Source organism: Neopelma chrysocephalum, unplaced genomic scaffold (assembly GCF_003984885.1).
Source record: "Neopelma chrysocephalum unplaced genomic scaffold, ASM398488v2 Primary Assembly neopelma1_77, whole genome shotgun sequence".
Classification (NCBI taxonomy): Eukaryota; Metazoa; Chordata; class Aves; order Passeriformes; family Pipridae; genus Neopelma; species Neopelma chrysocephalum.
In genome coordinates, this window is record NW_020897738.1 from 6,310,458 (window position 1) to 6,333,028 (window position 22,571).

At 40.7% G+C, this 22,571-nt stretch overlaps 1 protein-coding gene across 4 annotated transcripts in view; it reads left to right on the forward strand.

Moving 5' to 3' along the window:
• Positions 1–11,729: 11,729 nt before the first annotated feature.
• Positions 11,730–22,571, forward strand: part of SFSWAP (splicing factor SWAP) — a 30,818-nt gene continuing 19,976 nt past the window's right edge. Inside the window, exons 1-8 of one of the 4 annotated variants that reach the window (XM_027689338.1) lie at positions 12,025–12,135; positions 14,043–14,179; positions 14,580–14,702; positions 15,287–15,424; positions 16,863–16,948; positions 20,586–20,811; positions 21,236–21,351; positions 22,209–22,344. In XM_027689338.1, coding sequence (XP_027545139.1) covers positions 14,101–14,179; positions 14,580–14,702; positions 15,287–15,424; positions 16,863–16,948; positions 20,586–20,811; positions 21,236–21,351; positions 22,209–22,344 — 904 coding nt within the window. In that variant the 5' untranslated portion in view covers positions 12,025–12,135; positions 14,043–14,100. Of the gene's footprint in view, positions 14,180–14,579; positions 14,750–15,286; positions 15,425–16,862; positions 16,949–20,585; positions 20,812–21,235; positions 21,352–22,208; positions 22,345–22,571 lie in introns of all 4 variants that reach the window. The other 3 variants (XM_027689335.1, XM_027689336.1, XM_027689339.1) reach the window with 3 other exon arrangements.

Consider the following 22,571-nt stretch of genomic DNA (forward strand, 5'->3'; position numbering starts at 1 on the left):
AACAAAAATTCAGGGCGAAACCTTATGCAAGAGGAAAATTTCATACAACAGTTTTCAGAAACTGAAAATTATCTTTCAGGCTAAATTTTTAGGCAGCCTAAGGCAAACGTAACACATTTTTATTGTTTTGGAATTTTGAAGTTATTCAGATAATATTCAGTGAAGTTATTCAGATCTGAAGTTATTTATACTCATATCATACACAGGCTTCTCTCAGCAGTACCTCAATAACATCAGAGATTTTTGCCTAAGGAGGGAGCCAGGTAAAAATGCCAGAAAAGTTGCATAGAAAATAATTAAACCCACAGTGCTGTCTCACTCTAAGTAGTCACACTGTGTTGGTTCAATACAATGAATCATTTGGGAATTTTATTTTTATTTATTGTGAGTGGGTTTCATTACATCTGAGCAAGATATGCTCTTATGGGAGCAAGTGGGTTGTACTGGATTTATAGCAGAACAATACAAAGACCAGTGAAGGAAAGATGTATTTTAAGGCTTTATTTTTTTTAATCAATAAACTGCTTATAAAGGAAGATTAAGATCAGATGCAACATGGAACTGATTTAGAGGGGGGATAAAAAGATTATCATTTTCTGTGTCTTGTGAGATACTCAGGTCTCCAAGAAGGAATAAATTTACTAGACTTCAAAAAAGTGGTGGGAGCAGATTACCACACATGAGAAAGGCACAGAACAGAGTCATTTCTGGCATTATATTTCCAGCAGCCTGAATTTTAAGACTCATAATAGAGAGAAGTCTTCCTTTGGGATAACGAAACCTATTTTTTTGCTGAGCATAAACCTTTGAAGAACACTAATAAAATTACCAATAAAAGAACCAAAGTGAACTTTGGGGAAGTTACATCAAGAATCAGTTGTTGTGGGGAGAGAAGCAAGTGCTTCTTCACCAGCCTGAAGTGTCCCAGGAAAAAGTCAGCCCTAAATAATCCTGCCCAGGGCACGCTTTTGGGAAAGGTTTGTGTGGCCAAATCCTGTTTAACAGCAAAACTCTGTGCTGTGGTTTGTTGTTTTTCTGCAGACAAGTCTCCAGCCGAGAACACAACAGCATTTCCTTCCTGCATTTCTGAAACACTGTGTTGGACCTTCTCAAGCTTCTTCTTGCAGCAACAGCACCCATGGAAAACAATAAGGAATGAAGCACTGAAGTGCTCCAAGTGAGTATTTATGACATGGGTGAAAGTCTGACTTTATTTTTATAAGCACTGTTTCTCTCCCCAAACAAACCAGTAGGAACTAGGCAGGAACAAGAGAGTCACCTATGGATTTTTTTGGTAGTTGTGAGGACTAACACTGCAAACAAAGCAGCACATTCCTAGAACAAGTTCCAAAACCCCACTGACATTTTGCAGATATAATGAGGCCAATAATTAATTAATGTAGTGTGATTCAGCAACAAAACTTATAAAGACAACAGGTCGTCAGGAGTCACCCAGAAAATAAATAACCAAAAAAGCAAGAATTGGCTGTGCCCTGCTGCAGCATGAAGGTGATCCCCCTTCCACCTCTGTCAAATCATGTAGCTTTTTTAAGCACAGTAAATACTGGTTCTTTCAGCTTTGCTAAGCAAATGCTAGATTTGACAGCATTAAGTTCTTTTTCCAGTGTGAGTTCATCGGTGTCTGAGCTCAAACCAAAGATTTTACCTTTTTAGAAGTGCTAGGATTTCTCTAATCCTGATGTCCTGTTTACATAAATTGATATAAACTTATGTTTGAGACACCTACTGTGCTGTCAAATTTCTCCCACAAAGGCTTTCAAAGCTTGTTAGTCAGAGCCTTTGTTTTGAAAGAAAATATTTTCTAAGTCTTCAGTTTAATGTTTCCACCTTGCTTATAGTTTGCATGTAGTAGCTCTGTTCTGTGCCTGGTTCAGGTCTCTAACCTTCAATTCAATGATCGAGATTATCTGATGTTCAATTAGCTCAAAGTCTTTCAATTCCCTACTCCCCACACTGGAACAGAAGTCAAACAGAAGTCAAACAGAGTCAATAATTAATTCAGTTTAATCCCCACAGCCTTCCTCTAGCACTGCTTGTCAAGGCCCTTTAAATCCACTCTAAGATTATGAGAAAAGACCAGAAATTCAAGAAAGCCATTGCTTTTCATTCTCTGTTGCTGGCAAGGCAGTCACACTCTCCTGTACCTGCAGGTTCACGCCCACACACGATATTTAAAATTAAAAGCTTTTCATTGATCCCCTCTTGGCAGAAGAGTACAAGTGTGATTCACACAGCTGTATTGTCTGTCTTGCTCAATGAAATGCCACCAGTCTTTTGAAGATTGTCATCTCATCATGAGTTCCCAGGAAATGCAACAGGGAAAGAGTAACAAACTGCACTGAAAAGGTGGGAAAAACATGAGGAGCCTTCAGCAACGACAGCTTCCTGCACGACATCATTTAAGAAACCCTGATGATAAAGGACAGCACAACCCAAGCCAAAATGCTGGAGAACAAGTGGAACAGTGGCTAGAAAGGAAAACCTGAAAGTGGACAAAATGCACATTTTGGGTTTATGGCAGTACATTCCTGACTCTGTACCCAACGCTGCCTGCATCCCTAAAGGACAGACAGACCCTCCTGAGATTAATGGGATCACCTATTCCTCACACTGAGGAGGTGTCAGCAGAAGAGATGTTTGGATTCACAGGATGACTCAGATCAGAACACACCTCAGGAGGGGTTGTCAGTCCAACCTCTTGTTGGCAGTAGAGTCACTATGAAGTCAGATCAAACTGCTCAAGGCTTAAGCCAATCCTTGCCTGGTTATTGCATGTCTTTCGTATTTTTGTATGTTATAATCTTCTGAAGATACTGCCCCTTCCAGAAACTGAATTTAGGGAAACTGCATGGAGTGAAGCTTGGAAAAATCAACTTGCTTGTAAACTGTTCTGGAAAATAACAATTTTTTAATGAAATGTCAACCCTGAGCCTCACAGGGGAGTTCATTACTCCAGATTTTAGGAGTCACTGTGTGGCTGATTCTATTTCCTCTCTTTTATCATTAGAACAAAGATATAAAGCAATTTCACAATATAGTGCCTTATGTGTATAATCAACATTTGCATTTCAGTTTGCATGTTATTCTTGTCCATCATAACTTGAGTTCCTGTCACCAAAATATTGCCACTTGCACCATAAATTAGATCTCTAAGGCATTAATTCTATTTCCCAAGACATAAAAAACCCTTATAGGATGTTATTACTTTATTTTCCTTTGAAACAGGAAGCAGCTGTCTGATCCCATATTTCAAACCCTTAAGTTCTTAAACAGAAGCCACTAAGATATTGAATGTAAACTACTTCAGGAACTGCAGGAATGACTGAAAGATGAGCAGTATTTATTTCCTTTCCATGTTAAAACACTTGGGTGGGCTCTCCTTCAGTCTGACACTTTTTTAACACAATAGGACATGACCAAGACTGTGCAGATCAGAATAGAAGCAACACAATAATAATTATTGAGTTTTTCTGCCTCAGGTTCAGAGCACTAGAAACCCATGGGCTCACTGTAACACAAGGGGATCTTTAACACAATTATTGCCAGTAAAGGTTTTCTTTGACCCATTAGATAACTCAAGAACCAAAATGCCAGCATAATCAAGTTATTCTGAGATATAATTTAATGCCTTCATGAGTGTACTCCCATACAAAATGTGAAGACATAAAGATGTAGGATGACAAACAGCAGCAAGCCAGAAAGAAAACACCACTAAAAGTCCCGTCCTGTGACTAGACCAGCACTCAGAAGTGCCTGAGCAGCTGTACTGATACACAGATCATTTTGGCTGCACAGAGGCAGATACTAGGCTGACACCTCTGCCTTTGAAGTTTTTTTATATTAGAAAGCCTACAAAAATAGGAAAAACATCACAAGACTTGGATTGCTTCTGTGCTGAGACTTCAGCTTATCGTGCTGATCAACCTCGTCTCCCTACTGTGTGTACTTTCCTTTTATGTCACAACTGCACACGGAATGGAGATGGCAAATACACCTTGTCTGTGTGTCTTGACTAATCTGAGCAGATTTTAATAACTCACCCAGCACAAAGAAGTATTTGTTTTGGCTTCTCCTGTACAGGCAAGTTGTATTGACTGAAATGTCTTACGCAGTTGAGAGTTTCAAACTAGAAAAACCGTAACGGTTGCATTAAGCAGAGAAGGGTCTTTATGGAGCATCAAGAGCTCTTGGAGTTTGCTTCTAAATTTGGTAGCTCAGGTTTTTCCCCTCAGAGCAATAATATCCTGAGCCTTGCACATAGAATTATGTATTACAAAAAGTAGCTTTTTATGTATTACAAAAAGGAAGAAGCTGCGGGAGTCGACATCAATAGAGGAAGAAATCACAACAGGTACAACTGTGGAAAAAAGTCAATGAATTTTAGACTAATAAATTCTAATATAGGATGTCTCCTTCACTTCTTAATTAGCATTTTCTACTCAAATGTATCTCAGAGTGAAGTATTTGAAATAAATCATTGAATCCAACTACAGACTTTTAAGATCAGGTGTCTTTTCCAATTTCATCCACCTTCAGAAATGGACATTATCTCAGTCATATACAGCAGAGGTTATGGTATTTAATTACACTTCAATGAAGGGTGGCATTGAGCCTTTTTTTTATATATTTTGGATTCAAGTCTTAGGTGTTCCCACCATGGAAACACAAAACATTTGAACCCAGCAGATCCACCATGGAAGGACAACAGTCCCACTGCCTTCCCATGTCCCTCACTTGATCCCAGTCGATGTGTGAACGGGAAAGACAAGAGTTTTGCCAGGGATGACAGCAAGTTGCACTAGAGAAAAAGAAAAAACATATGAAGGAACTGGCAAATTACATATGTCTTCACACTGACTGATTTGAAGGCACAGCGTGTAGCACACTCTGAAAGCAGCAGCTGCTGAGTATAAAACACTTGACACTGCTGAGACGTTTGGAAGCCAAACAGTGAACACTGAAAGAAAAATTTCAGGGTTTTTCATCCAAGAAAATTCAAATTCTTAGAGAGAAAAAAAATAACTGGGTTTGATTACTCGAACTGGCAATATCAATATGCAGGCACTTCAGCCTTCTTCCTCGGCATCTCTGTGTGGCCTCACAAAGGACAGTGTTGCTGGAGGCCTTTGTACAAAGGAATTTTAAAACCAAGTTCAGGATGCACAGAGCCATAAGCAGCCTCTTGTCCCACTGTGCCATCTGGCCCTGGGTTGATGTGTCTCTCAGGGACAGTTGTCACACTCCTGGTGAGCCATTACTGTTACATGACCAATAGGTCCCCTGGAGCCTGCTGTGATTTGTAAGCTGTCTCTCCCCAAAAGTTACCAGTTTTAAAAGTTATATTCTGACTCGAAGAAATGTTTGTTTCAAGAAGCATTTTTCAAATGTGTTATACGACTTAAAAATTTTGCTGCAGTAAGATCTAATAAAAAAAGCATGTCTGAAATATCACAGTTACAGCAATTGCTTATTAAGGACCTCACACAAACCAACTTTTCCTCCTGAGTCCACATGATGACATAATGTCATGTAAACTACCAAGAGTTTGAGAGCAACATTGCTGCCCACAGGCTTATTAGATAAACTGCCTGTGTCCTGATTCCTGCAGTCTGGGCAGACTCCATCACAATTCCTTTCAAAAGGTTTCTTTCCTCTTCACCCACACACAAAGGAACAGTTGATTTCTATTTGACAAAATCAACATTACAGCTCAACCCAGTCAAATTTTAAGTTAATTTTCCATCAAACCTAAGTAAATTATAATTGTATTCAAGGCTCCTGTGCTATAATATGGACCGAAGGTTTTACTTTCCATTATGGATCAACAAAACCCCCAGTGATCTGAATGGCAGTCTAGCAAGCAAATAACTCTGCACAGACTAATACACTTAAGAAATTGCTTTTGAAGAACATTCTCAGGAATTAGAAAGTAATTGTGAGGCAAACAACAATGAAAGAATCCAAGCTAAAGGAGAGCAAATCATATTCCAATTTGTTCACAAACAGTAGGACAACAAAGGGAGAGAAAAATAATTTTTGGTGGTTTGTTTTATCTTTTTACACATCCCTGTGTTTTTTCTTATGGATTAAAGGAACCAACGAACTGACTTTATTGACAATTAACTACCAGCATTAAAAGCAAACCAAGATCACCACCCAGTATAGCCCCCACCACAGGAGGCCTAAAAGCTCCTCTGATGAGGAGTGAAACTTTTCAATGTGTTATCTTGAATGCCTCATCTTCAGTAAAGCTTTTAAAAGTTACGTGCAAATAAAATCTTCAAAAAATACTCTGTAGAACAGAAGATTGCAGAACATTAAAGAAGCCAGTAAACAACACAAACTGCTGCTGATCCACCTTTTTCCTCCAGGAATGATTAGTAGTCTTCCCAGCCCATATCTTTAGTAATTATTTGCACACAGGAGTGCAGTATTGATTTCTCTAAAGCACACAGAGGGCCAGGAGTGCTTTAGCATCATTTGAGAGAGAAGCCTCAAGAAAGCAGTGGCTGCTGAAGAACAACATTTACTTCAATTGCAAAAACTCCAAATTGTCAGAGCCATGAAGTTTGCAAGCAAGCAAACACTAGTTTCTGTGTTCATTCTATCATATAAAATGACAGTCTTTAATAATCTGTATTTCCCTGTTGTTTCTACTAACAAATATAGTCTGACAGCCCATTAAAGCTTATGAATCTGTCTCAGGTTCTTTTAGTATGCTACTATTATAAATCTGGCTGTTACACAAGGGCAGACTTTGACATTTTGATATCTGTGTATTCCAAATGATATAATGTACAAAAAAAAAGGCAGAAAGCATTTATTTCTTTGTGTCTCAAGTGTGCACTCTCCTCTTCAAGGAGCAGATCAATGATCATCAAGGTTCAGTTAGAAATTCTGTCAAGGAATGCTATCACAACATTAGACAAATGGTATTGCTTGTAGGGAAAATAAGTTTATTTTTGTATTCAGTAAACCTGCTCAGCTAAAGCCTTTTCTCCTTTTGCAGAGAGGATTCCCCTTAATGGCTTAGAGGAAATTAAATACAATTGGCCAGGCTGTGACACAGAGTGAGCTGCTTCATTGCATGAGGAATTTAGTGTAAAGCCTCCCTGCCCTAGGACAGGTACTCAAACACAACAGTGCTAACAAAGTTTCCATTCATTTTGGTTGCTTTATCCTCAAGACAGAACAGTACTTAAAAACCAAATTAATGTAAGTTACTCTCCAGAGATACTAAGCTTTGCAAGCAAACCCACAACACATTCCTTACAGAACTTGTGTCAGGGTTCACACAGTAACGACACAACCAAATCTATGATTAAAGCTGAACATAAAGAATTTGTTCATTATAAACTGATTACATTTTAAGACTATTACATTTCCTCTATGAACCTCTTGTACAGCAACTGAAATTGCTTGTTGCAAACTTTAGCTGAAAATGTCTCTTACACAAGCACTTTTTTGGGGAAAAATTGTAAGAAAACAAAGGTACTGCCATGAGAATTCAAGAGCACATCCAACACCAACTGTTGGTGCTGCTCATAAGCTTTAAATTACCCTTTTGAAGCACACGGTAATAAAATGCCTTATAAAGTACAGCAGTGGAGATTGTCTTAAATCAAGAAAAAGGAAAGCACCAGGAAGGGAAAAGAGACAGCTTTGTGTATTGTTTTCTGTTTATATTTCAGTGTCTTTTTGTTTCTTACACCTTGGGTCTAAAGACAGTAACCAAATAAATTAGTCATAGAAATTGGCAGGCAGTGAAATACACACACAAACTCAAAAGAAAATTAAAAAACAGAATAAGAAAGGTGGTCAATAGGTAAAAACACTGTGTTAAAAAGAAGTGATTTACCTCATTTTTTAAGAGAAAGAGGTAAATAGAATCTTTATACAATTCATACAAGAGGTAAGTAACTCTGCATATAAAGTGAGCAACTAAGTATGAATTGCTGCAAAATTCTAAATAAAAAGGGCTGGAAACCCTTAACTACTACTCCACACCCAGTCATTAATGCAGCCAGTTACATATTGCAGTCATTAACATCCCCAGAAATTGTTTACCTTGCTGCTGCTCTACAGCAATTTTGGGTTTAAAATGTGCTTCCAAATCAACTGGACTGGAATAACCATATGCTTTATATGTGGAAGCTGCAGTAATGGCTGAAGTAACGATAAAATCTGCTCAGGAAGTCATGATAATTTAGAGAATATCTTCTTTAAGAGAATAGTTCTGTACAGTTTCAGTGTTCAAGGAAACCTCACAGGTTTTGTGCATCCTTCCCCAAAGAACACAGCAGTTCTTCTGTTATAGGGCACCACTGAGAGAGAATAAAGAAGTCTGATGGCAGAGCGGGTTCATGACAAGTTTCATGATGAACAAATGATGACCAAGAAAAAACCCCCAACTTAGGTCTTGGCTCCAGCCTGAGTATTTTTACTATAAAACCCAAGGCACTTGTGTTGATCAACAAAACCTGATTTTGTCCCCATAACAGAAGATTACAAGCCTGTTCTTTGAATTTGTGTCAAATCTCATTCTCAAATTATAGCTTCTTAATTATTGAAACAATTGCACGTGCTTCTGCACTGAACTGTTACCCACCCTGTGCCTGCAGGGTCTCTGGCTTCAGAGCTACAGGTTTCATACTTTTCCATGTGCTTGGAATAACATTGGATGCATTCTTTTGGTCTGCTGAAGATTCATTTATATCGCTGAAAGATGACAGAAATGGGACTTTTCTTTCAAAACAGCACAACATGCTTTTCTTTCAAATGTACTTCAAAACTAAATAGTAAGTGCTATTATACACTTTTAGCTAAACTGCAAAACAATATTAGATGCCTACACCTCCAATAAGACAGAGGAAAAAAAGACAGCCTAGGAAAGAAAGGCTTCTTTTTGTTTGCTTTATTCTTGCTTTCCTACCTATGGCAAAATGAAAATAGAAACAGCGAGAGGGAGGGAGATTAATTTTGTAAATTTTCCCCGTTACACCTTCCTCTCTTCAACACAGTCAGAATAGCTGGGACTAATCAAGGGTCTGAATAAAATAATCTGGGCATCCTACCATTAAAAGGTTTTTAAAGTCTGTAGTAAGTTCAGTGTATTTTTTTTTTAGTAGCAGATATTAAAGTTGGATGTCTCTTTAAACGTGGTAAAAAACCATACCATGTGTTATGATCAGCACCAAGATTCCTTCCCAGTGTTGATGCAGAGTGAAAAAGAAAGGGAAAAAAGTTTAATTTTTTACACATGCTGGGAAAAAAGAAAGGAATGGGTGCTTTTTTATACCAATGAGAATTCATAATGCACTCTGAGAAGCTTTCTTAAAGGCATTGAAGATCCCTGTAAGTAGTTTGCTTATACTCCTATTTCTTTTCCTCAGTTACACAATAATCTGAAAAGAATTATGGTGCTGTACTCCTGTTCTTTCAGAAATCTCTCTGAATCTCTCTTCTGATTACAGGCCAATTATGTGTGAAAAAACAGCCCAGAACATCACATTCTGTAATAAACAGCGAGGTGCTGCCCTGGGCCTCAGGATTCATTTTGTCCCCTTTCTCAAAAATAGACACGTGATTCCCCTTTTCCATTTCTTTACATTATTTACAAACTACCAAACGAACACGAAATAATTTTTAAAGTATCACCCCCTTCTGTTCTTAATAATTCAGTGGGAACATTATCAGCACCTGGTGCTTTGTTGTTCCTGGGTGCTCTGGTCACCTCTTGGTTCTTCTACAAATGGCTCAGCTCATCACTAAAGAGATCACTCTCTCTATCTCTCTATAATTGCACTTCTTGTAACTAAGTTTTCCATTTTGTCCTTTATCTGACTCATGCACAGTTCATGTCCTTGTCTCAAATGCTGATATCTCACTAAAATGATCTGGAGTTATCTTATTACGCTGCCACTTCAGCTGCACAGAGCTCTTTTTGTGCCACACCATCTTTCTGCTGAATCATTTGCATTACCAGAGGACTTATGGAATTAAAAAAATCTTTACCATGTATTGCTTTCTTATACTCCCCATCAAAATTTAATTTATTTTTTTTTCTTGGAGTTCTTTCCATGGTTTTCACCTGCTCTTTTCTTTACTCCAAATGTTTTCCAGCCGGTATAAAATTGTTGCACAATAGTCAAGCGTGTTCCCACCTGTAATACTTGGGGTTCAGGTCTGTATTTGTTCCTCAAAGGTCAGGCATTTGCTACACTTAGAACTTCTGCCTTCATTAAAACAACTTTAGTCATTATTTTTATCAAACACTAAGATCTCTCTGAAGCATCTAACTTCAGCAGATTTGTTCACTGATAACTTGGAAGTATCAGACGATTACTGGTACCTTCCACACACTCAGGGATAGAGATGTTAACTTTAGTAGAATTTTAACCATCTTTTCAAGGCTGTGGAATGGCAAGTGGAACTGTATATGCATCACAGCTACCTAAAAGCAGCATTATAAAGCTTACTCAGATTTTGCAGTTCACTCTGAAAGATACTGAGGAACCCCCACATATTATTATTTCCGATTTCATCACTCCAGATGAATAAAACGTCCAAGGACATTTCTAGTATCCTCCTTTGGCAAGTTCACACGCTAGGAGGTATTTCTAAATGCTGATACAAACTATCCAAGTCTCTTCCCCTGCTCCTGCATTGTTTTCCCCACACTATCTTAACATGTTTCATTCCTTTGTGTACAATGAAGCCAGGAAATTTTTCCCACAGGAAAACCCCAGCAGCTCTGCCTTTATAGGCACCCCCAACCCTTTGGTTACAAAGGCTGTGGAATAACCACCACCGTGAATCACTAAAACCACATGTGCTTCCTGACAGAATTTTATGTAAAATATGCAAAGCAACGTGTTTCTTCATATTTCTTGGAAGAGTGATGGAAGTAACAACCCTGAGGAAAACAATATTGAAAATTTCAAGCCAGGTGACACAATTTTAGCTAAAATAGTCCTTTATGTACATATATATATATATATATATAAATATGTATATATATTTAAATCTCCCTCAGTGCCCTAGGCAGTCCCCTCTTCTTTTTAAGGGAAGACGGGACTTGGGACTCAGTGCCATGGTCTAACTGACGTGGTGGTGATCGGTCGAAGACTGGACTCAATGTTAGAGGTCTTTTCCAACACAATTGATCCTGCGATTCCCTCCTTGGCTCCCAGGTTTTCCTTTCCCCTGGAACTCCCCGGGCGCTGCCTGAGGTGAATCCCCGCTTTCTGCCGCACCTCCGCCCCGACACGGGCCGAGCCCCCTCAGCCGCCCCCTCAGCCTCCCCCTCCCCTGTGGGCTCCGGGGAAATTTTATTTATTAAAAATTTGTTCTCGGTTCTTGTTTTTAACCCCCACGGGCTCATTTCGCCCCACAGGGACCGAGCACACACCCAACCCCTCCCCGGGAGCCGCCTCAGGCGGCCCCTCAGAACCCCCGCGCACCGCGGGGCGGGGCCTCCTCGCCGCTCCGCCCCCCGCGTTCCGCACTTTCGCCATACCCGTGCCCCCGCCCTCACCGCCCCCGCCGAGCCCCGTGACCGTTATTGTCGAACGCGCCGTGTCCTCTTCGATACCACGGAGCCGTCTGAGCTGTGTTTTCCCTCCGGATTTCACACTCGGGCTGCCCGAGCCTGCGGCGAATCTGCTGCTGGCGAGAGCCAGCCCGGCCCTGCCCCTGCGCCGCCAGCGGAAGCGGAAGCGCCGCCATTTTGTCTCGGGTGATGGCGGCAGTGGCGCTCCGGGGCTGGGGGGTTTAGCGCGGGCCCGGCCCTGGCGGGGACTCGCTGCTCGGACAGTCGCTCTTCCTGCGAGCTGCCGCTGCCTCGCTGAGGCCCCCGGGGATGTACGGAGGGGCCGGAGGGTCTCGACGGACTTCGGAAGAAGCAGGCCCGCCGCCCCTAATGTTGTTGTCAGGCGGGGGAGCGGTGCCCGGGCCCCCCGGAGCAGGTGGAGGTGGAGGCGGGAATAGCCGTGTGGAGCTGCTGGTGTTCGGCTATGCCTGCAAGCTGTTTCGGGATGATGAGAAGGCTCAGTACCAGGAACAGGGGCGACACCTTATTCCTTGGATGGGAGACCCCAAGATCATGATCGATAGGTCGGTGTAACACAACTCCCCAGACTCTGCTGCGAGCCCTCCTCCTGTGATAGCCTCTTTCTGTTCCCCCCCTTGTGCTGTGGGCAGGTGAGGGCGGGGGATGAGCAGCGGGGATGTTCTTCGAGGGCAGCTCCCCCTGGAAAAGCGCTCCGGGGGCTGCTTTGGTGTCGCTGCAGGGCCCCCCCGGCAGCGGGAACTCGGCGTTCCCCGCTCCGGCGGCGCTGGAGGTTCCCGGCCGTGCGCGGTGGTCCCTGTGCTCCGCAGGGCGGAGCGGAGAGCGGGAATGGGCTGTTCCTTTTCAGTGCGGACCACAAACATCCTCTGCTTCTCACTTGGAGTCCAAGGGAGCCCGACTGCGTTGGGAATACCTTGCTAGGCACGCTGTGTGTGTTCTCTAGGTGAGAACGGTGCAGTGTGGGCAGTGCAGAGGTGTTCACCCACCTCAGAGCAAATGGGGATTTCTTGTTTCTCCTACATAATCTGGCTGCAGGCTGTTGGTGGGACACCCCAAAAGCAATTCTTGGCCTAATTACTTTTTCCTTGTGCCATGATTCACTGTATTAGTCAGAATGGAGTTGATTTTGGGTGATTGCTGTTCAAATTTTATGTGAGGGGCGGCTTTTTTTTTGGTGGTTGTTCATGCAGTAGGTCCAGGTTCGTGGCCAGAGAGAGGAATAGAATCCGCCTTGATGTTCCTTCTGGTCTCTGAGTTGTTTCAGCAGTGCAGGGTGGGATTTAGAAATTAATTCATTGAGAAAGAGTTTTCTGGATGTTGTGCTGGAGAGAGGGAAGATGGGAGGTCAGGTTGGTTATATTTGAGTGGAGCACTGAAGGAATAATTTAAGAGTTGTGGCTGACCCTGAAAACCTCATTGGGAAAGATGGAAGGATTTTGGTTTGAAAAGGATCACATGACATACTGTAGATATTTTTTCCCTCAATTTCATCATTGCTTTGGTGCTAGACTTGATTTTCTTGTTGTGACTTAAGAGCTGCATTTGGCTTGGAAAAATGTCAATAAAGGAAGGTCTTTCCACTCCCTTCCATTAGACTGGAGAAAAAAGAGGTGCCCTTGCACTGTTTTGGTGTCTGTACTGTTAATGACTTTTTTATCATTGAAATTAGTTTGATAAATTGAAATAAGCACAAACACCTGAAAAAACAACCATAAGTGTTTGTAGCTGTGTTTTGTTCTCAGTTACGTGAGAATGGAAGTGTTACCTTGCACACTTGTGATCCAGATCACTTCTGTGACAGATCTCATGGGTAGGTAGAGGCTGGTTTTGGGGTCCTGTGCAGTAGCAACCCCGTTCCCAGGTGGCACAGAAATTGTAGGGAGCAAACACTGAGTATGTGCATGTCAGTGCACAGGCACTGAAACACCTGAATAATGAACCTTTGTGAGTTAAGGCAGCTTGCAATTGCTAATCTTATAAACTCCTTTGGAAGCTTAGATTCCTTTTATCTCCAGCAGCAGGAAGTCTCCATTATCACCATTTTGAGCAAAGCACATTGCTATGAGAAGACTTGGGTTGAAGTTTGCCTGTGGACAGAGCTTGATTAACCAGACCTGTGTGTTTCATTCACTTTTTTGCTGCGAGAATATTTACTTTCTTTGTTTTTGGTCTAGCGAGTTGGCACAAGTCAAGAGTTGTGTGTGGGAAGACACCTCAGCGGAGTCGAGTTTACTGTCACTTTACTTTTCCAATCAGTTTCTCTTGCTGGTGCACAAACATTATCCCAGGGCAGTGCTTTTCCTGCAAACCAAACCGTCTCCTGGCAGACGGGAACTGTCCGTCATTGATCTCTGCCGGTTTTGCGGTGAAACCTCCTTAAATTGCATGTTTATGTTACTGTTCCTATGTATGTGTGTCTCTCTATCACATAACCCAGAACTTATTTCCTCAGCCAAATGGCTAGGGGCCGAGCCTAGCCATGATTTTACCTCCAATGGACGCAAGTTTCTATGGTGAAGATTTCTCCTGAGAGTTCGGGACTAGCAGAAAGAAGCGAGGAAATTTCGACCGTTTGGTTCTTACGGATAGGTATTTATGTACTCGGGTTTGTGTGAATGTAAGCTATTTGACTTTCCAGAAAAAACGTATTTTGCAAAGTGACATTGATTGGTTGGTTGAAGCACGTACGGTAAGAAGCTGTTAAGGAAATGGATCCCACTTTAAAAAAAAACCTATTAAAGGATACCTTTTTTTGCCTTTAATTGTTAATAATTTATTAGTTTCTTTGAGAGGAATTTAGCCTGTTAAATTTTCGATAGTTGGCGACAAATGATTAGCAAAATTAATCGTAACTTCTAAAAAAGGGAGTTTGCGTTAACGTATAAGTTTGGTGTTTTTTTTTTTCATTTTTTAATGGGTAAGTATTTTAAGTAGTCACATAAACCCAAGCCCTAAGTTCTTTGCATTGACCAGCTGTTTCATCCTGCAGGTATGATGGGCGTGGTCACCTGCATGACCTTTCTGAATACGATGCTGAATATTCCACGTGGAACAGAGATTATCAGTTGTCCGAAGAGGAGGCTAGAATTGAAGCCCTCTGTGATGAAGAGAGGTATTTAGCCTTGCATACGGACTTGCTTGAGGAGGAGGCAAGGCAAGGTATTTGCTCGAGGAAACTTCCTGAGTTTAGCACATGTTTAAAGAAATGATTGTGAAATTAAATTTACTCCTAATTTTATACTCTCTTTTTCTGATGTTATCTTGACAGTACCCAGTGGATTCGAAAAGCGGGAGGCTTTGCGTATGTGAGAGGACCTCAGGATAGTTTAACTGTAGAGCCACACAGAGATTGCCCAGATTCTCAGGGCAGACTGGGATTTCAGACCCCCCCCCCCAAATGCCCCAAAATAAACACATTGTGCTTCTTTTTTAGTGTTGTATAAGTGAAATTCCGTGCTTTATGTGCATAATTGCGTTAGAATGTCTTAATCCGCAGCCTGTGTCTCTTCCAGAAGAATTAAGTGCTCAGCATGTGTTACATGCTGTGTTTTTCTGTTCAGTTTTTAATGAAAGCTAAAATGATCAGGTGAAAGCTTCTAATTTTAAAACTAAAGTAAGAAATATTACTTCTATTTTTTTTTAAATCAATTAGCTTCCAAATATGTTCTAATGTTGGCAATTGCATTTTTGTTCAAGAGGAGGAATATAAAAGACTGAGTGAAGCTTTGGCAGAGGATGGTACCTATAATGCAGTGGGATTCCGTTATGGCAGTGATTATTATGACCCTTCAGAACCCACTGAGGAGGAGGAGCATCAACCTGCAAAACAAAGAGGTAAGGGGTAAAAATAGCAAGGGTTAATTGAGAGGGAGGACACTGCACCTCTGTGTCTTGCAGTTGCAGGCTGAAAATATGTGTGTCATTAAAATGCAATTAAAAATTCTCAAAGCATTTCATCAAAGTCTTTATGGGACTCTGTTACTGAGTTTTTGCAGACTTTGTTCTTGATGAGCTTAAATGTTTTCTGTTACAGCACAGTCAATACTGCAGCAGTCAGGGAATTTAATTCTGCTGTCTTGCAGATTCTTATGGAGAAAAAACTAGTAATTCCTCACATGGCTGTCTGTTGACACTGTGTTTCTTAGTCAAGAAGGAAAATATAATTGTAAACATAGAATAGGAATTAATAAGAATTTATATTTTTTTAAGTTTAGATTTTGTCATCTTAATTATTAGAAATGAGTCTGTCTTCAACATAATGTGCCCACTCCATGACCTAAAAAGTACAGAATTAAGTTCTCTAATTACAATAACTTTGTATTTTTAGCATGAAGCCTTAAGGAAACTTTCAATGGTTTTTGAACTATGTCTTAGTAAAGTTAGGATTGTTTAATTACCAGTTGGGTTGCCTAACTACATATTAATGTGTTACTGTGGTACAAGATGTGCTTTTCTTACCAAGGTGTGTGTGCTGCAGTGCAGGATCATTTCAGGTGCTAAAGCTTATTCAGGGTTTTTTGCTGCTGTGTATGAGAGGCTGTGTCAGGGCAGTGTCTGTTGCTTGCATTCCACAAAGAGTTTTTTTCTGTGCTCTGTGTGATGCTGAATTGCATTGTCTCTTCTGGAGTTTAATTCATTTGTTTTTGACTCCATCACCAAATAGTGTTAGCTGGAGCTGCTGCCAAAAGAAACACTCCCATTCTGATTTGTCTGCTTCTTCCTTCTTTCCTTGATGCTAAAATTTCTCTGTGCCTTTGGGGAGTTAAACTATTTGAGTTCATTTAAAAAAAAAACAAAAAGCAACCCACCAGAAAGCAGCCAAAAAGTCCCTTTGTTGCATGGTTTGTGAGCAGTGATTGCTGTTTCATCTCATGCATGATGAGGCTGCTCTGCTGTGCCCAGAGTTCCCGTGGTCAGGTGTCCACGCACTTGGTCCTGTCTAGTTTGTAAGGGGAAACCTGGAATACAATTTCTCTTAAAGCCAATAGAATAGATAATATAGTAACTTACTTTCTAAAGTAAACTTTTCAATTATTATAACAATTTGTAAAGCAAAATATTTTCAGAGGGACATTTCTGCTCTAGCAAATAACAGAACGTTAAACAAATTGTTCCTTATAACCATATTTAAATGTCTTCAGTGCAAATGCAGGTTATGATTGCATTTGATAAATTCCTTGAGTGCACATCCTTTTGGGCATAATTGGTTTTGAACATTTGGGTACTTTGACATGTTTTGTCCTATAGTATTTTCTCCTGTCATTTCTTGCAGAAGCAGCTCAGACAGAAAATATAGAAGAAAATGAAGAACCTTTTGTTGCCCCTCCGGGACTGAATGTCCCCTCTGATGTGGAACTGGTATGTGTGTACATTTAATGCAGCTACACTTGTGCCAACTTTTGAGGAGCTGATGGTGCTCCACTGTTTGGTGACTGGGTTGGGTTTTTTTCCATTAACTTCACTGTGGTATATTTTAAATTATTCTAAAAGAGTGGCTTCATTCCTGAGTTCTGTGATCATTCTCGAATCATCTTTTTTCTCATTGAAATGATTGCAGGGCTTGTACTGAGTGCATTTAGTATCACTTGTGATATTATTTTAGATAATGCAGAGAAAGGGCAGTTGTTCTTGGAATGGATTCTTGCCGAGATGTCAAGGCTGACATTCTGAACGTAAAGGACCATTAAACCGAAAGATTGCTTCTGTTCAGGAGGTTCTGGATTCTTTTTAATTGAGTCCCAATCTGAAGGGGATAGGAATTGACCAAGTGTAAAGGCTGTGTTTGAAACTAGCCTAAGTGTGAAATAACTTGAAAGTATTAGCTTACAGAAGTTTATAGAAGCTCTTTCCTTCATGTGATGTCACCAGAATTTGCTACATAATTTAAACTTAATTGCAACATGCGTATTCTTCCTGCCTCCTGAAGTTTACTGAACAGACACCTACTTGAGTACAGTTCTAACCTTGAGGGTTTTCAATTTATATCAATTTTTATAAAAGATGCTGGGAAGTCAAATAATATTCCTTTTTCTATAACCATAGTCACAAAAGTGTTAATTTATATGTGGGCTCAACTTGATAATCTTGGTCACTAAAGATTCAAAGCACTCTGCTAGAATAATAGTGAGCACAGGATATTTGTGTAAGAGTGTTTTTCTACTTCATTAGCTTTTAATTAAAAATATTTATCCTGTTGTGGTCTTTTTACATGAAATAAGAGCTATTTAACCAAACTAGTGTGCAACTTATTCTAATTTTACTTCCTCTTCTCTACAATCTATAATGCATTTCATTAGTGAGCTGGTTACCACCCTAGTTCTAAATTCAGGGAAGATTTTTATATGCTGCCTTTAAATAATGAGTTATACTTTGGCTTTATAATAAGAACCTTGAGTTCTGAGAGAGAAGCTGCTTATTTTGCATTTGGATACTGTTTCCAAGCAGTAACAACTGGTGGTGAAAGAGGTGACAGACTGTTGGTTTAGGCAGCTGCTTGGCTTGGGTTTTGTTCTGAAACTTAAGATATATTTTCTATGGATGTTGCAGAATGCAGTGTGGTACTTACCAAAGTAATTTCCCAGTCAGTTATTGAACTCCAGTATATTCACATGAACAGAAAGCAAATGTAGACATATTTGGTTTTGAGTAAAAAAGAAAAAACAGCAAACATCAAAATGTCTAGACAGCAGCTCTGAAAACAAGTCATATACTTGTATATGTATACAAGTGTATACTTGACCTTGGATTGGGAATTGTGAGAATTTGGTTTTTTACAAGCCTTGATTTGTTTTTGTTGTTCTAGTCATTCAGCTTTACCAGGGAACATATTTATTCTGTATTTTTTATTTCCACTGCTGGGAGGAATAGAAGCCTGGTAAAGGTCACTTGTAAACTTTGAATCATTTTGGGGAGGAAGCTGCTTGGAACTAAGTTAAAATTTGAGAGTCAGCTTGCGAATGTGGAGACCTTGCTCACAGCCTGCAAGGTGCAGTTCAACAAAGACAGATCTGAAATAACTTCTGTCAGACAGAGCAATGCAAAATGCAAATATTTGATATTGAAGATGAGTCAGCACAGCTGCAAAAAGGGTCCAGAGGCTGTAGTGAGCTGGGAATGTTCAGTGTGTGGCAGCTCCAAGTGCAGCAGTAATGTCCTTCTGCATCATGGAATAGAAGAGCTGTGTCCAGGGTGCAGATCTTCCACTGCTTCAGACTGTGATTATGGGCAGAGATGACTTTTTCACCAGTGCATTTTAAGAAGTCTGTGGATGCTATGAAAGTGGACTGTAAGAGGAAATTATCATTTAATAACTTCTGAGGAGAGATAGAAACAGAAAAACTTGATGTATGGTGTGAAACTGATAATGCACAAATTGTTACTGGTTTATTAAAAACTTCATTGCCTCTAATTAAAATAATCTTTGTTAGGATTTTAAAGGGACAAGTAAAACTTGTAACAATTAGTTATTTTACATGTTGGACATGTTGTCCTGGTAAGAGGATCCAGTTGTCTGAAAGCAGCCTTTAAAAATGGGCTGTTTGATAATATTCAGACTTCTTTCCCTACATGGAGCACCATGTTTCCAGTCTAATGAAAAACATTTTCTGAGGTTTGCAGCATAGTTCTGTATTTAAACCAATAAAATTGCAAAGCTAAAGCAAATCATTAGTGTGACCCTTCAGTCTTTATAGGCACACAGAGTATGTGTTTCTGTAGTTTAGTAAGCACGACAAACAGCTGAGTATGAAATTAAAGACAGTGAATGATGTTCATTCATTCTTTAGGTGTACTTTTGTTCTCTTCTCTTCTTGGGTTTGATGTGGTGGTGCTCCCTAGATGGGATTTCAGGAGTGGAATGCATGGATGCTGCGTAACTTTATTAATTTTATTTTTTCTTTTATTGTTAGGGTGTTCAATGACTCTTTAGGGGAATGTGACAGCACATAGGAGTTATAGTTCTTATGTTGGTCTTGAGAGGCAACATGTTCCTTCCAAGCAAATGCAAAGTAACAAACTTTTCTAGTTAGGGAACAATATTTGCACACTCAGAATTAAGGAGAGCTCTGGGGATGAAGACCTTATATTGTGAGTCTTCAGATAACCTTGAGGTATTGTAACACCAAACTCACCCAGGATTTGTTCCCCTTTCACTTTGGTGTGCAATGGCAGAAATAGTTGTGCTGATGGAAGGAGAGGATCTTGCAAAAGGAACTGAACGAGCAGCTGGGGAAGATTGGGACTGTGTTGGTTATTTTGTAGTGCTGATGTGCTTTCTGTAGTTGTGAGAGATCCCGAAACCTGAGCTGCCAAAGAAAGCTGAGAAGGGCAGGGAGCTCCTGTTCTTTCTAATTCCCCGTACAAGCTGCTTATGAAAACACAAATATATGATATCAGGAACAGTGTGATCAACAGGTCCAAGGAAGTGATTCTTCCCCTGGACTCAGCACTGGTGAGGCCACCCCTGGAGTGCTGTGTCCAGTTCTGGGCCCCTCAGTTCAGGAAGGACATTGAGGGGCTGGAGCAGGTCCAGAGGAGAGCAACGAGGCTGGTGAAGGGACTCGAGCACAAGTCCTATGAGGAGAGGCTGAGGGAGCTGGAGCTGTTCAACCTGGAGAAGAGGAGGCTCAGGGGAGACCTCCTCACTCTCTACAACTCCCTGACAGGAGGGTGTAGCCGGGGGGGGTTGATCTCTTTTCCCAGGCAACTCTCAGTAAGACAAGAGGGCTTGGTCTTAAGCTGTGCCAGGGGAGGTTTAGGTTGGATATTAGAAAGAATTTCTTTGCAGAGAGGGTGATCAGCCATTGGAATGGGCTGCCCAGGGAAGTGGTGGATTCTCCATCCCTGGAGGTTTTTAAGATAAGACTGGATGTGGCATCAGTGCCATGGTCTGGCAACCACAGCAGTAGTGGATCAAGGGTTGGACTTGATGATCTTGGAGGTCCCTTCCAACCCAGCTGATTCTATGATTCTCTGATTCTATATTTCCCTCCCACAGCCGCCGACAGCGAAAATGCACGCGATCATCGAGCGAACGGCCAACTTCGTGTGCAAGCAGGGAGCGCAGTTCGAGATCATGCTGAAGGCCAAGCAAGCGCGCAACTCCCAGTTCGACTTCCTGCGCTTCGACCACTACCTCAACCCCTACTACAAGTTCATCCAGAAGGCCATGAAGGAGGGACGATACGCTGCCCCTTCCGAGAGCAAAACGGACGAGAAGAAACGTGAGTTGTTGCTCATCGCGGCTTCGGGCAGTGAGTCGGTGAAACGGCCGCTGGGGTCGCGGGTAAAGCAGCCACATCTCTTTGGTGTTACCCCACAGCTGAGGTTGATGTGATGATTCAAAACTTTGCTTAAATTGGAGGAGATTTTTTGAAACGATGCTGTTTTGGAAAGCTTTCAGCTATAGCAGCTGCTGTGATTTTGGAGGTTTTAGAAACTCTCATAAAGCTCAAGCCCAACAGAAGGACTCAACACTTCAGTGTTATTGATGTCTGGCAATATCTTCTTGTATCTATGTATTTGTGAATAAGCTGATTTATATTATTGAGGCTTCCTTAAGAATTCATGCTAGTGCTGTATCATCTTTCTCTCCCAATGCAAACTCATGGCAAACCCAGCTAAAACTCAGATATTGCTTTTATTTAGACTCGAGAGTCAAATCTGAGGAAGATGATGATGATGATGACGACGATGATGGAAATTATCTGCATCCGAGTCTCTTTGCCTCTAAAAAATGCAGTAGGCTTGAAGAGCTCATGAAGGTACTTGACCCTATTAAAATTACTTTCTGTCTTGTAAAACACCTGATTCATGGACACAAAAATTATAATATGCAGGTGTTCAGGTTTTTATTGACAGAGGTTTGGGGTTTTTTTTGGACTGTAATTGGAGTCTGTTTTGATAGGCTTTTGAGTTATCTTTTCTCTAGTACATAAATTGTTATTTTTCCATTTGTAAGGAATTATATTTCTATTTTTGATGCCCTCTGGTATTGAGGGCATCACTCAAGGATTTATCCCACAGAACCTGTGTTGAAGCAGAAGAGATTAAGGTATTTAATGCCTTCTGTATATAAGCTGAGAATGTTTTCTTTTTGGATTTTAGTGAATAAAATGTTGACATGAAATAGCACTTTCAGCAAATAATATTTCACTAGAATTTACTACTCATTACATCTAAATTTTGCTGGATGTGTTAGTTATTTTTATTTTTTGAGTCTGGGCAGTGATGGAATAATGGGACTGACAGATGGTTGGATGTATTTGAGGCTTTCAGAGGAATGGCTGTGGTGCTGCCTGATACTTAGACAAGGCAGGTCCTGTGGCTTATCCCAGCCATGGCAGTACATGGCTAACAGTAATAACCACTTTTTTTTCATGTCATGCATTTCTGTTCACATGGAATTACTTTTGTTTTGTTTTCCACTGATTTTCAGAGATGTTGATTCTGATACGAGAGCTACAAAAAGATTAACTTCTCTTAGAAGTTTGTGCAGAATTATCCATGTCTATTAACTTACATAAATTTGCTTTCCCAAATATGTTGATGCCGTTATGCCTTAAATATGTACTTCCAATTTTAATCTCTTTTTCTTTTTCTCCTCTGAAAATCTTTCCAGCCTTTGAAGGTGGTAGACCCTGATCACCCACTTGCAGCCCTGGTGCGCAAAGCCCAGTCAGATAATAACTCATCCACAGCACAGTCAGCAGACGGAGCAGCTGTGCAGACATCCCAGGCAGAATACTCCTCTGATTGTAAGTGCTTTGTGATTAGGCAGCTGCTGGAGTGTCTTGATGAATTGTGTGTGGATGCTGGTGGGAAGAGAATACGTTGGCTTCATGCTCGATCCTGTGTGTTTATTCTTCTTCAGTCTCCTGAGTCTTTGGAGGTGCATTCATTACCTGTAACCTTCGGTACTTCTGCATTCTGTCCCGTACTCCACATGTTTCTTAGTCAACCTAAGTGCATAAACATGAGCTGC